Below are 14528 nucleotides of genomic sequence, written 5' to 3' on the forward strand. Positions count from 1 at the left end.
GTTCGTGCATAATTCGATAAACTAATATAAAAGAAAAAACAGTGCACGTCTATTATTTTCTTATAAAGGAAAGAAACTTTTCGGACAACATAATACATATATAATATATCTCAAAAAGCAGCTCCATTGCAATTTCATCGGATCGACCAAAAGACATTTACTCGCGTCCAAGTAAGTTAGAACGCCAATATTTAACACTAGAACTACCAATAGTTCACACGAAGCTATTTCTACCAAAACCAATCAAGATGAGTGGTCTTTAAAAAATACGTAACAATAGAATATTTTTATATTTATTAATTTATTTCTTTCTTACAGAAAGGATTCCATGTTATGTAGCACATTTTTGGTATTATTAATCCATTATGATCACTAAACGAGGGTTGACACATTTATAAAATTGTAGAACCGGTCGTTTCGACTGCTGTGGTATTTCTAGCGTTAGCATCTAGCGATCTAGCGATCGATCCGAAATTTTCCTAATAACTGATATCGTCATATCGAATGATACGCAGTAACAATTTTAAAAACGTGTGGGAAGTTGTACAAAACGAAGAAATTGGTTAATTGGGGTTCGATAAACAAATTGCAGCACCTTTTTACACTTTGACAAGTACCAGTCATTTTTACTGGCATTGGTATAAGTAGCCTTGATACCATAGCCATAAAAAACAAAATGAAATTCATTATATTATTCTTTTAGTTATCGTTGCAAAAAAGTCATTACATCATTGCGGAAGAAAATATAACACGAAGTAGGAATTTTAAAATAAAATTGTAAAACCAGTCAATTTGAATGGTGTGGTAGTTCTAGTGTTAGTCAAACTGAAACTCATTGCAATCGTGCGGTTTGCCGCTCCGCCGTAGGAAATCTTCTAAAAACACCATCGATACCTTCCCCAATATTATTTCACGGCACAAATAACGTACGGGTGGCCTGTTTGGCATTACAGAAATAATCGCACGCTAATTAGACTGTCACGTGTCGAAGGTACGGAAGGTCGGGAGCGACGTTTAATCGAATTAGTAAGGCACTCGAGCGTGGCCGAGGGTGCTCAAATAGAAACCCGCCCCAAGCGTGGATGGTGTTTCGATCTGTTTTGTCTCTGCTTTGTCCCCGACCCTCCATACGTTCCGCTTAGTAATCAATCTTGTCTTCCGTTCGACTTCGACCTCGTTCCGTTCCCTCTTCTCTCTTTCTCTATCCTCTTTTCTTTTTCTCCGCGCCTCTCGATATTTTTTAATCGACCGTCGCTGACCGACGCGCTTGTCCACCAACATAGACAAAACGCGTCTCTAATCCCAGTGACAGGGAAATTTTCGTGGAAAAATCACGTGCAAAGCCTGTCAGGTAGAACGCTCGATGGAAATGAGTGTGGGAGGATTTTTAGTTTTATTATTAGCCTAGGACACAGCACAGGTCAAAAGTTTGAGATCGGTTCTGGTATCTGATATCGGGTAATTTGTGAAAAAAGAAAGGAATTAAAAATATAATATGGTTTTCTGGCTGTTTCATAATAAATCTAAATCCTTTACCAGGTTCCTGTTAGCTTTGTATCTTATTTTTCTCAGTAACAATTTTTCATTCGTTTCCTTTCTATTGAATACGTAATTATTATTAAATATCTAAATATGTAAATGGCGAAACTTGCGAGCAATAGACTGTATATTTCGATGACTACGAAATGAATTCGAATTTTCTAATACATCTCGAAAATAATTTCATTTCCTCCAACATTAAATCCGATATATTAATTACATTTTCGCGTTATCGTTTATTTATTGTCTTAACGTTCGCAAGAAATTGTTCGAATCGAATATTTAAAGGAACGTGAGATCGAACAAGCTTAAATTAATTCACTTAAATAATTAAAACGAAAAGCAGAAAAGAAAGAAATGCAGAAAACGTGTGGATTTTAAACGAGCAGACTTGTGACAATCAAACGTGGAAAAGTTTTCGCACACGATGCATCCGTGCGTCATGTGCACTGCACCAAGGACGCTGCATGACGCACTGGCGCATTATAACCACTTTACCAGTTAACCCTGTATAACCCGGTGTAACTCCCAGGTAATGTTTCACGCGTCCGTATTTCGTCTGCGTTCCAGTTTAAACGCTCCGAATCAGTTTTTATTCCAACACGTATACGTTAAAACGAATCTCAATCTGTTTTCCTCAATTTAGGCAATTCAAAGATAATGAGAAATTAAATAAGATTTATTCGACTTTTATTATTGAAATAATTATTCAATTAATTAATTCAATATTTTTCGAAATATCCATATACGTTAGAACACGTGTCACGCGTACGTTCCGAAGATTAAATTAACGTGCAACAAAGAAACTATAAATGCAACTTACGATTATCAGACAACTGAAGTCATAGAATCGAAGAAATTTTTACTCTTGGAACAGTTGGAAAATTATTTAGATCGTACGCAGAATATCGCGAATAAAATCATCTGCATTACGTGATTCAGATCACATTCGATGAAACGATCAAACGATTAAAACAGTTTAGAAGCGATCGAAGTAAAACGAAGGAAAAGGCTATAGTTTTAACGTTTACCAGTTTCAGGAGAACAAATGGCAAAAAGTTTCGTTGAATTACTTCAATTTGTGTAATTATACTTAAGAATGTTTAACCACAGACTATTTAGCACTTACAAAGCAACAGTTCCGTAATAGAGCTACTATGAAACAAATTTACCTAATTGTTGCAACATTTCTCATTGGAATTCATCTTTTCCTAACAAAGTCGTGCGAAACACATTTTACGATCTGGCGATAGGAAGAAACCGGAAAAACGAGCAACTTAATAGATAGACAATACGTAGCTTCTAATTAGCGTGGCGTATAAATGCCGCATGCAAATAGGGATAACGCGGTTAATCGTCGACGCGTGTTTCGAGTCGATGGATCGGTCAAGCTGTTGCGCAACGATATGGCAGCGCGTGCCTCTGAACAGACGTTCCTCTGTTCTCTCGTTCCCTCAGCTCCGTTTCTCCCTTCCTTCTCGATTCGCGCGCTTACAGGCCTCTGGCCTCGTTCGTCACTGCACTCTTTGTGCTTCTCTTTGTTTGCTTCGAAAAATTGGAAATTTTCAGTTTAAACAGAGACACCGTAGATTGCCAAAGTTTCCCACAAGATCTACTTTTTCACGAATTTATAATAACTTTCAAATAGAATTTTTTTATATTTTAAACGCATGTCTTACTGTCTTTCTCGCTATCTTTTTTTTTTATTATTATTACTGTTAATGCGCACGAATGTATTTTTATGCGATAATTTGTATAATATAGATTATACAAGTAATTAGAAATTAAATAAGAGGGGGAATTTTATCAAAATTTAGATAAGTAGAATTTTTTAATATTATTTTTATAATTATTATTTTGCATTATTATTAATGTTAATGTGCGCATAATGCTTATTTTTATATTAGAATTTACATGATGCAGAGCGAATTACAATTCGAGTAAATGGAGCAGACTTTTTCAAAAATTTAGCTTTTTGATAGTGGAATTTAAATAGAATTTTGTAATATCTCTATTTTAAATGTTTTAATTGTATGGTCGATTTAGAGCTTCCGCTATTTATTTCGTCTATTTATTTAACACGTTACTAGTTGTTTTTTATCCGCAAACATGGTTGTAATTTAAACGGTGGAAGAAATTTTAGAAAAATTTCAATCACAGAATGTATCGAAGAGATAAAGTACGATTTACCTGTACCAATCTCGTAAATGTAGGTTAGATTTAATAGTTTATTTCCTGGGTTGCGGCAATATGAAATACAAAATCGTATCGCTTCGCAGAAAATTGAAAATCCTCGTTTCATAAAGGTAAGAAAAATATCAAACGAACACGGCTCCGTAAACAAAGTTGTTTCGAGCGAATAATGAAATTGAATCTGTTAAAAAGCGCTAAATTAAAAACGTGATTCCTAGCTAGCAATGATACACCGCAGTTATATTCGATTCTATTCAAATCTTCGCCTCTTTCGAAATTGTTAAATTCATTTATTACACTACATCTGAAAATTAATCTTTAAACATTTCTATATATATTTAGCCACGCAGAAATCAAATCATTTTTAACAAATAAACGTTTAACTTCTGTATCTTTATATCTATATTTTTATATATCTTCATATTTATTGCCATCATTTCAGCAGACAAAAAAATTTGTAGAATTCTAACAAGACGTATCACGTAAAATTGAAGCGGAAAATCATCTGTATCAGTAAGAATTTACTGGACATTTCTTTTTAATGTTAGAAAAAGCATAATTGAATGGAAAAAGACCGAAATAAAGCAGTAGATTTGTTGTATTTTGGGATATTAAAATTATAAAATTTTCAGAAAATGGACTGGATTAGCATGATTTTTCAGTGGTTTGCGCGGACCAAGTAATGGCTAACCAAAGCAATTTCTCTTTCATTCGTGTTCCATAAGTTTATCGTTTTCATCCAACGAAATCTGCATACGATCAACGTTAAAAAACGTAGACAGTACAGTCAGAAGAGATATAACGAGATCGTGAAAGTTTCTTTCGAGGTATTTCAGCTTCAAATATTTCACTGAAAGGATGAAATCGTTCTACGATCAGAACATAGATCCTAACGAGATCTGAAAATTAGTACAGTTTCAATCTCGAATAGACAGATATTTCTTACATCGAAGAGACGAATAAGGCGGTGATTTTACGAAACTGTAAAACAATGATGAAACCGGAATGAAATATAGTTTTAAAAGGACCAAGTTGTAAAATAATCATAAAGTAACATAGGAAATAATGGTAATATAGAAAAATATCAGACGTGGTATTAAATGAACCTTTCTAATTTATTTACCACTATTTATTAAAAATACTGAATTATGCAATACCTCGTTCTCGCATCATCAAAATCAAATGTTCGGTCTACGAGTTTTATACATAATCCAAATATTACGAATAGTTCGTTCGATATTCACCGTGGAATTCCACAAAACCAGGACTTCGCATTCCGAGTATTCAGATGACAGCATTCGATTGACAGAAGTTCATCGAACCAGACGTGAATTAACTCTCTCGTTGTCGATTAAACTGGCGATGTGCTGCAAACAAAAATGTTGCACTATTTAGAAAAAACGGTTTTTCATGTAGATTTTTGATGTACATAACTATTTCTTCCTTGCTTATCCTCAGACAATAACAAACTTTGAATAGAACACTAATTGAACTTTTAATAGAGCAAAATAAAAATTGCTGACCACATTATTTATTTAAATTCATAGCCAATGTTTTTCTTCCTAACTTATTAACTCGCCTTTTTTTCCTAATTCTACGAATTCTTCAACTGGGAAATTTTTCCCAGTCTTTATCAATTTACTAAGACAGTAAACGTGCTCTTCTGAGTAGATTCACCAAACGTATATATATATTAATATAAATTAATATTTTCTATATATTAATGAACGTGAAAGTACATGTACAAGGTGTCTCTGAAATTATGGTACAAACGGTCGGCTGATGATTCCACATGGAAAAATAAGTGGAGAAGAGGAACAACGTCCTTTTCGCTTGAGACTTCGTTTTCAAGAAAAATGAATTTGGAAATCCATCAGATAGCCGTCTGTCGCCTGGTAGTTTCGAATTATGAAAATGTTGTTTCTGCTCGTGTCTGTATTTTGTTAAACGTGGACAGTGTCTGTTGTTATTTCTATATTTAGAGATAGGATCACAATTGCTATTATTTTATTCTTTGGATAAATCTATCACACCATTCTGAGCCGAGAAATCTTTATTGCACTTTCTTACATGAACTAGAAATAAAAAAAATACGCCTTTATGATCGTTTTTTTTTTTTTAGATTATCGTTTGCGCTCCTTAATATTATTACTATTAATAATATTTTCAATAAAATGATAACTAATTATTGAACCTGGGCCCATAAACTGTTGTTATTTCTATATTTAGAGGTAGGATCACAATAGCTATTATTTTATTCTTTGGACAAATCTATCACACTATTCTGAGCCGAGAAACCTTTATTGCACTTTCTTACATGGACTAGAAATAAAAAACAAAAGAACAGTTCATCGAGAAGAAAAATATATGATAATTTAATCCTTTTTTGGTTTTTCGTTTCAGTCAATAATTACGAGGTGAATTTTTCTGTGGAGGTGGATTGAAAACTGCAGCCCATGAAATAGGCTTAAAAATCTGTTATAATTTTTCTTTTTACTTTAAAAAAAATTTTTTTGTATTCTGTAAATATATATAAAACCATACCTCAAAATTCAATAACTTCATTTCCTTCTTTCCCTTCTAAAAAAAATCACGAAAAGACGCTGTTTCAGAACATTCTAATTCAGGACACCCCCTTAAATGTATCGATTAAATCCATCGATTATATTTAGAAAAATCTTCTATTTATTATTTATTGTAACTAGCGCATTTGCATATGGATGGCAAGCGCGAACTCGCGTTGTCATTTTCAACAGTGTCGCTATTTGCTTCCTAATTAATAAAATGATTCTTAAAAGGTACTATCCTTGGCCTTATCCTTGACTATGAAATCATTGAAATTGAACACAGAGTAAAGAAAGTAATAATAATCAGTAACAATAATAAAGAAACGAAAGTTTCGTAATTTACATTCACGTACGCGACTACCTGCTGGGTTTCCAAACTCGTTTCTCTCGAAAACGAAGCCTTAAACGAAGAAACGTTGCTCTCTTCTTTCGATTTATTTTCACGCGTAGAATCATCAGCCGACTTGTACCGTGATTTCGCAGACGCCCTGTATACACGCGTTTAGCAATCAAACGGTTAACATAGCTTCCCACACGGTAGATAAAATACAAAATACGTAATTACTCGTAATTATCCTTGTAACGACACGAATCTTAACACATTGTTGACCGGTCACGAGTTAACTCGTGTTTCCATGGCCAAACGTTGCCACGAGCAAACTCGTGATCCGCTTTTTTCGCAAAAGAAATATTAAAAATTTAATAACAAATAAAATTTACTAAAGTTTATTTATATCGTTTTACTTCCACATCCAATTACGAAATAATAGCCGGTGACGTGAGATAAATTCTCAATAAAATTACCGGTCAACAATGTGTTAACAATGTAATTCGTCTGGTAATTCGTCTTTTATTACAACGTGCGCACTGCACGGACAAAAAGTTTTAAAAATCTCGTTGTAAGGCGTGAGTTTCAGGTAAATGAAATCGTAACTGTAGCATATTTCGTTGCCATTGTAAGGACACTGAAAGATTCGAGCAGCTGTTTTCTGTAGAAAACGCGTCTCGTGCAACACAGAGAGGACCGTGGCAGAGCAGAGTTGGGCCGCGTTTATGAGTTGGCCACGTACAAATGGCCGCTACGCTGGCTGGCCGCTGAGCACGCCATTTTGCTCGGCAATAATTATTTAGCTTGCAGCGACGTTCGTTTATTTGTTGCACGCGACCGAGTTAAATTTGTACTGTCGTTAATTCAACGGCTGCCACCCTCACAGGACAAGTTGAATTTACCGCGACGAAACGGCACGTGGTTGGAATTCGCGTGAGACGCAGAAAAATCGTACGGAAACTTGAAAGCCAGCTACTCATGTAGATATAAAAGTATGAAAGAGTTCATTGTCACGGGAACGATGTTCCTTCATTTTTCTAATTCCTTTTTCTAAGTTATATCTTTTGTATGTTTTTAACACTAGAATTATCGATAGTTAACACGAAGCTATTTGTACCAAAGCAATCAAACTGAGTGGTCTTTAAAAAATAAGTAACAATAGAATATTTTTATATTTATTAATTTATTTCTTTCTTACAGAAAGAATTCCATGTTATGTAGCACATTTTTGGTATTATTAATCCACCATGATCACTAAACGGGGGTTGACACATTTATAAAATTGTAGAACCGGTCGTTTCGACTGCTGTGGTATTTCTAGCGTTAGCATCTAGCGATCTAGCGATCGATCCAGAATTTTCCTGATAACTGATATCGTCATATCGATTGATACGCAGTAACAATTTTAAAAACGTATGGGAAGTTGTACAAAACGAAGAAATTGGTTAATTGGGGTTCGATAAACAAATTGCAGCACCTTTTTACACTTTGACAAGTACCAGTCATTTTCACTGGCATTGGTATAAGTAGCCTTGATACCATAGCCATAAAAAACAAAATGAAATTCATTATATTATTCTTTTAGTTATCGTTGCAAAAAAGTCATTACATCATTGCGGAAGAAAATATAACACGAAGTAGGAATTTTAAAATAAAATTGTAAAACCAGTCAATTTGAATGGTGTGGTAGTTCTAGTGTTAATCAAACTGAAACTCATTACAATCGTGCGGTTGCAGCTCCGCCGTAGGAAATCTTCTAAAAACACCATCGATACCTTCCCCAATATTATTTCACGGCACAAATAACGTACGGGTGGCCTGTGTAGCATTACAGAAATAATCGCACGCTAATTAGTCGCTAATGATACGCAGTAAAAATTTTAAAAACGTGTGGGGTGTTGTACAAAACGAGGAAGCTGGTTAATTGGGGTTCGAGAAACAGATTGCAGGACTCTTTTACACTTTGACAAGTACCAGTCATTTTGATTGGTGTTGGTATAAATAGCCTTGATACAAAATTATTTTCAGTTTGAGTACATAAAAAACAAAATAAAATTCATTATATTATTCTTTTAGTTATCGTTGCAAAAGTCATTACACCATTGCAGAAAAAGAATATAACACGAAGTAGGAGTTCTAAAATAAAATTGTAAAACCAGTCAATTTAATTTTTCCTAGTTCTAGTGTTAATATCCATTTTTGCAAACCATTATGATACAATCTCGCTATGTTGCTCCCCCGATTTCATTTAATATTTATGCTGTGACGATGTTGGTTCAAGAATAGTAACGAAGATATTTTGATCGCGTTGCGCAACATTAAATTAGTAATTCAACTTGTCAAGCTTTAGATAACCTGCTCACGTGGCTGAATATTTTCCCATTAAAAATTTGTTTCTTGGTTTAAAATTTCTTTAACCTCAGTGTATCTACAAATTTTTCATAACGTAGAAAGTTCTGGCTTTTCCTTTTTCTGCCTCTTCGCCTCTAATATTCATATCCTCCGCATTAAAAAGCGCAATTCACCTTGTTTTTCTCATCGTTCATTTTTAACCCCATCTTTCTTTTAAAAATTGCAATTAATTCGCTTCTCACGTACGTGTACGTTCGTTTCTTTTCCTTTAAGATCCGTTTCCCTGTTTATTCTTATTGGAAACCGCGAAGTATAAATCGATTTGTAATTACACGTGACCATTTTTACAGAACTTCCACCCAACAGATCAGATCTTTTTCTTTGTTGTGCGCGCATGTAAAGTTTAAAGTCACAGACGATCGCCACACAGTTTTACACGCGTCTCTCGAAGCAAAAAATCGTATTATAATGCAAATGAAGCTTCGAAACTCGTACGATTTTCTCTGTGTTCTTACATTTATACCAACAATCCAATTTCAAAATTCATATCCATCTCCAAACCATTGCAATTAATTTTTTCCCAAAATACATATCTTAAATCCCATTCTGTTTACGACAAATTGTATTCCAACCGCGGCAAATTAATTTTCTGTCGCAGATTCGTCGATCAAAAGGCTTCTGAGAGGCACATAAATTAGTTTCCTTATCGTATAAAGTGGCAAATTAAATTACATTCGTTCGTAAGCTTCGAGCATCTTGCACTTTTAAAGCAAACACAATAATCGTCCTAAGAATTGCAAGATTTTCGAGTGAAAATCTACCTACACGTGGTCGCTCTATTCCTTAACCTTTCGAACTCTATTTTTCAAAAAAAAAATGTAATTGCTCGATCCACATACGTCTCATTGGTACAAAGAACGCAAGTTCGTGATAATCTGATGAAAATTCTACTTGGTAGGCGATAGATATTCTGTCCTTTTCAAGTCCTAATTCCTGGCGATAAAATTTGTAGTTAGTTCTCAGTTTATAGTTAAAGTTCTCAGTTAACAAACTCGGTGAAGATGGAACATTTAAGTTGCCAGAGCTACGACTTAAATTTGAGCAAAGAAACGTTTGCGATATAATCCCGGAATATAATTCATGCACAGATTATGGATATTTGTGTATTTATGGAAAATCTATGAAAAAGTAAACAAACTTTGGCGACTATTATAATAATATTTGATAGGAAATGCAAATATCTGCTTAGATTCCATTCCTTCGTTTATCTTTACGAAAGTATGAATTCGCATAAGTATCCGTATATCCATTTACGTATCGTATTAATTAACAACTCAAGTGTTAAGAACTATTGGGTTGGAAACTAAGTGATTGCGGATTTTGTTATTAGCTGGTATTAACAAAACACTTGAGTTGTTAGCTGAGACTCAAGTTGTGAGGAATCGTAAACTGAGTGTCGAGTTGTGAGGAGCTGAGAATTGAGTTGCCAAGTTGTTATGAGTTGTAAACTATTAATTGTGAGTTGTGAATTATCTATTTAGCTGTCTTAATTATAGCGCATTACTGTATTTAGTTTAATCCATTGTTTAATCTATTGTAAATAGATCCATCTATGAATAAACTTATCGTTATAGGATAGAAATCATTGGAAAGCCTAATTTCTAATATTTCTGAATAAATAAATCCTATAATTCTAAGAATAAGTGTACACTTACACCGAAAGAGTATAAGTTAAATTTCGATTAACAGACAAACTTTGATAAGCGCGTTAATATTCTCTACGATGCTATCTGTCGCTTACGTCGTTTTAACAATACAATTTCACCCGAATTATTCGATTTCTCTTTCTTCTTTCTCCGCGCTTTTACCTGATCATTCTAATAGTATAAATCGGAATGCTTCTCTGCAAAGTTAATCATTCCGATTTATACTCTGACTTCTATGATAATGACTTCTGCCCGCCCACCAGCGAATTCAAATCGAACCAGCGGATAAAACGAAAACACATGGCCACGAAACGTTCATAAACTTCGATCAGAGTGAAAGCGCAGGTTTCCCTTTGAAGGCTCCTCGAACACAAGTTGTAGATACGCGGGCCCGACGATCGTGTTTCCCGTCAGGAGCTTAAAAAGCTTCGGGGTCGTGCCACAAAGAGGATAAATGCGACTGACAGGCTACGAAATTCAGTGGATGGAGGAATAGGACGAAAAGAGGGGGAGGGGAAAAAAAATAAAAAGAGAAAAAAGAAGAAGAGGAAGAGCAGGCGTATTCAGGAGCCCCGGTGGTAAATAGGTTAAACGGCAGGTCGAGAGGGCAGCCAATTTAAATCACCGCCAATTCCGTGCAGTCCGATTCGATCCACCCGGCATCGCTTTGAATCCTCCGCTTCCTCTTTTTCTCTCTTGTTTTTTTCAAGCCGAGTCTCCACCTTCCTTCAAGTTTACTCCAACTTCTACTGCTACTTGAAAATAACTATTTAATCAAATCCCAGTTGTTTTAAAACGTTACACAGGACGATAATATTGACTTTTAGAGAAATTGTTAAGAATCGTAATTTTGAAAATGCTTGGAATCGTCGGTGTAAATCTTAATGACGAGAGTTGGAATTTTTGTTACTGGAAAATTAGTCTATTGAACGTATCAATTAAAGCTTCAATTCAGCGAATTGTTTCAAAGCGTTTTGAAGTAGATTTTGGGTTTTGGAGAAGTCGCTAAGAAACGTAGCGTTGAAAGCGTTTGCAACTGTTCGTTTAAATCTTAGAGACGAGAGTTGGAATTTTTGTTACTGGAAAATTAGTCGATTGAACGTATCAATTAAAGCTTTAATTCAGCGAATTGTTTCAAAGCGTTTTGAAAATAAACTTTGGGTTTTAGATATGTCGTTAAGAAACGTAGCGTTGAAAGCGTTTGCAACTGTTCGTCTAAATCTTAGAGACGAGAGTTGGAATTTTTACTACTTGAAGATTAAACGATTAAAGTTTAATTGCTTTGCACAGTTACAAAGATAGACAGTTTTGAGTTTAAGAAAAATTTTTTTGGCTATTATAATGTTAAAAGTCTTTGGAATTGTTGGTCAGAGTCTTAATATCGAGAGTCTAATACAGTTGTTGATTTTGATATTTGTATTGATACGATAGAAAGTATAATATGTCGATTAAATAATGGATTTTAGTTTTTGTAAATTTACGCGAGATTTTACCAACTACTAACGAGTCTACGTAAATATTTTTCTTCGTCACAGTACGCTGTTTACATGATTCCTTCAGTTATTACAACTGTTTGTACGCAAACGTGTGACAAAAAATTATTATTCGCTTTTTATGAAACGTTAATATCCTAACAAATATTCTAATAATTGCAAATTCTACTAATTTTCTCGATTATATCTGTCTTCTTTTACAAAATTAAATAATTTCTGAAATTAATTTACAATCAATCTTTGAGATAATAGTTCTAATTTCTTGTCTCAAAGAACTTCATTATTCCAACAATTACTCCAATTAGCATAAATTTTGCTATCTGTATTTTCTTATTCGAGGACCTCGACTCACATTTTCCCGAACTTTACTGCAAAACGATGTTCAAGATTTTTAGAAAGTTATATTCACGATTTTAATTAAATATATTAAATTCTTATATTATACACGCAATATTAATTAACCATTTATTATTACATATAATAAATATGCTGTTAAAGAAATTCAATGTTAAATAACGCTACCAAAAATCACAAGATAAATAAATATACAAATTATCTCGCTGTCGCTATTTAATAACTAAATTCACTTTTCTTTGTAAATCGTGAAGAATATCTAGGTGCCTAGAAACCTACAATTAATAAAAGAAAATCACTGAAAATTGCGAGGAAAAATAAGAGAGAAAAAAAGAACGCCAGTTCAGCCAAAACGAGCTCTCGCAACTTCTCGATATCGACTCCGAAAAAAAAAAAAAAAAAAAAGCGGAAAAGAAGTGAACGAACAGAGGGTTGGTAGAGGATGGACGTTGAATACGGACGAAGAGGAAGAGGATGAAGAGGCTGAGCCCTGCGAGATCTCTCTTTGGCACCGAGCCAGCTACCGTCCGCATCGTCATCGTGTACTTTCCTCGTGCACGCGTAATAAAGATCGTCTTGCCGCTCGAAATCGCTATCTCGACTCCGGATTTCTAGACCAGGCGGTCGAGCCGCGAACTAAATAGTCGTGACTGAAGTTCGTGCTGATACCAGCCGCAATTTTGAGTTAGGATTATGCGCATGAAAGTTCGTTTCATCGAACAGTGTATACGTAATTGAAATTCCATTCGAATACGTAAAATTCTATCGCATTTTCCTTCTTTTATAAAGGTGAACGAACTTCATGAACTGGTGGCAAATTTGATGAAAGATGTGGATACTGTGTGTGTATATATATTTGTTCTTTTTTAAATAATTCAGTAGGCCGACATTAACCGAATAATTAACGAATTCTAATTTATTGTAGTTTATGCAATATTACAAATTTGATAAAGTAAATGTAATAAATATTTTCGTACGTGGTTTGAATATGGAGCAAGCTCTATGAAAGTACTAACATAATGGAAATGCCGATCTTTTGTGCAATTTCAAATATGGTAAACGTGATAATACTTTTATTTATAGATTGATGGTGGAAAAAGTTTGACGAAATGAAAAAATAGATTTTTCTATAGAGAATCTATTATTGGTAGAAATACTGATAGTTTATGCGACTCTGAAATGAATTTCTGACGAATATTGAGAATCGTAGTGCTTATTGAAATCGTTACGTTTTAAATACATTACAGTTTGAACAGCTTATTCGTGCACTTCAATTTGAAACTAATAAAAGAGGAAAAATGAATGTCTCTATCAGATGGAATCGTTTATAACGTAATATAATAGTAATATTTTTTATCGTTCCCATGAAGAGATTCTGTACGAGAGCCCATAGTAAAATCGAGCTCCGTAAACAAATTATATTCTGGAATATTTAAAAAAAAAACCGTTTACCAATAACCAGAAAATACAAACGTGAAATTTTCAATAAAGTTCCGACGATGAAAAAAAAACAGTAGATGCATGGCCTCCTTCCTGACAAACGAACCCTTTGTGGAAGATGAAATTTTCGATATAGCGATCGATCCACCGCAACGAAAATTCCAATCACCGGTATGGCGACGTATTTTCAATTTCTCCGCAAACATGTCGAGCGGACCGCAAAATCGGGTCATCGAACGACGAGAACGATCAACGGAGTCAACATCATTCCCTGTGCAACGGAGAGTAGGATTTAGTAGCGCTCGGAGAGAATTAAAGAGCATGATGACCGGATAATTGTATCCTCGTCGAATGTATCCGCGTTCATTTGCGCGAATGAACGCGGAAAATCGCTTTAAACGGGACTATCTTTGTTCCGCGTGGTATAATGCCAAGTGAATGATTGCGAGAAATTACTGACCAGCGTAATGTGATAGTAAGCGTGGGGTAAATGGTTTTCACAAACGTTCGTAATTTACTTTTTCTTTTCTTTTTTTTTTTTTTTTTTTTTTTTTGA

General features: G+C 34.4%; 1 protein-coding gene across 3 annotated transcripts in view; it reads right to left on the reverse strand.

Moving 5' to 3' along the window:
* The window catches only part of LOC139985946 (uncharacterized), a 159167-nt gene that overhangs the window by 12092 nt on the left and 132547 nt on the right, over window positions 1-14528 (reverse strand). Inside the window, exon 3 of one of the 3 annotated variants that reach the window (XR_012453355.1) lies at window positions 4977-5099. The exons of 1 other annotated variant lie outside the window; for it this stretch is intronic. Coding sequence is in view for 1 of the 2 variants with exons in the window: in XM_074111661.1 (XP_073967762.1) it covers window positions 5084-5099 (16 nt within the window). In the remaining variant the exon portion in view is untranslated. Of the gene's footprint in view, window positions 1-4713; window positions 5100-14528 lie in introns of those variants that run through there. One more of the 3 variants, XM_074111661.1, reaches the window with a different exon arrangement.

The sequence above is a fragment of the Bombus fervidus genome, chromosome 3 (assembly GCF_041682495.2).
Source record: "Bombus fervidus isolate BK054 chromosome 3, iyBomFerv1, whole genome shotgun sequence".
Lineage (NCBI taxonomy): Eukaryota > Metazoa > Arthropoda > Insecta > Hymenoptera > Apidae > Bombus > Bombus fervidus.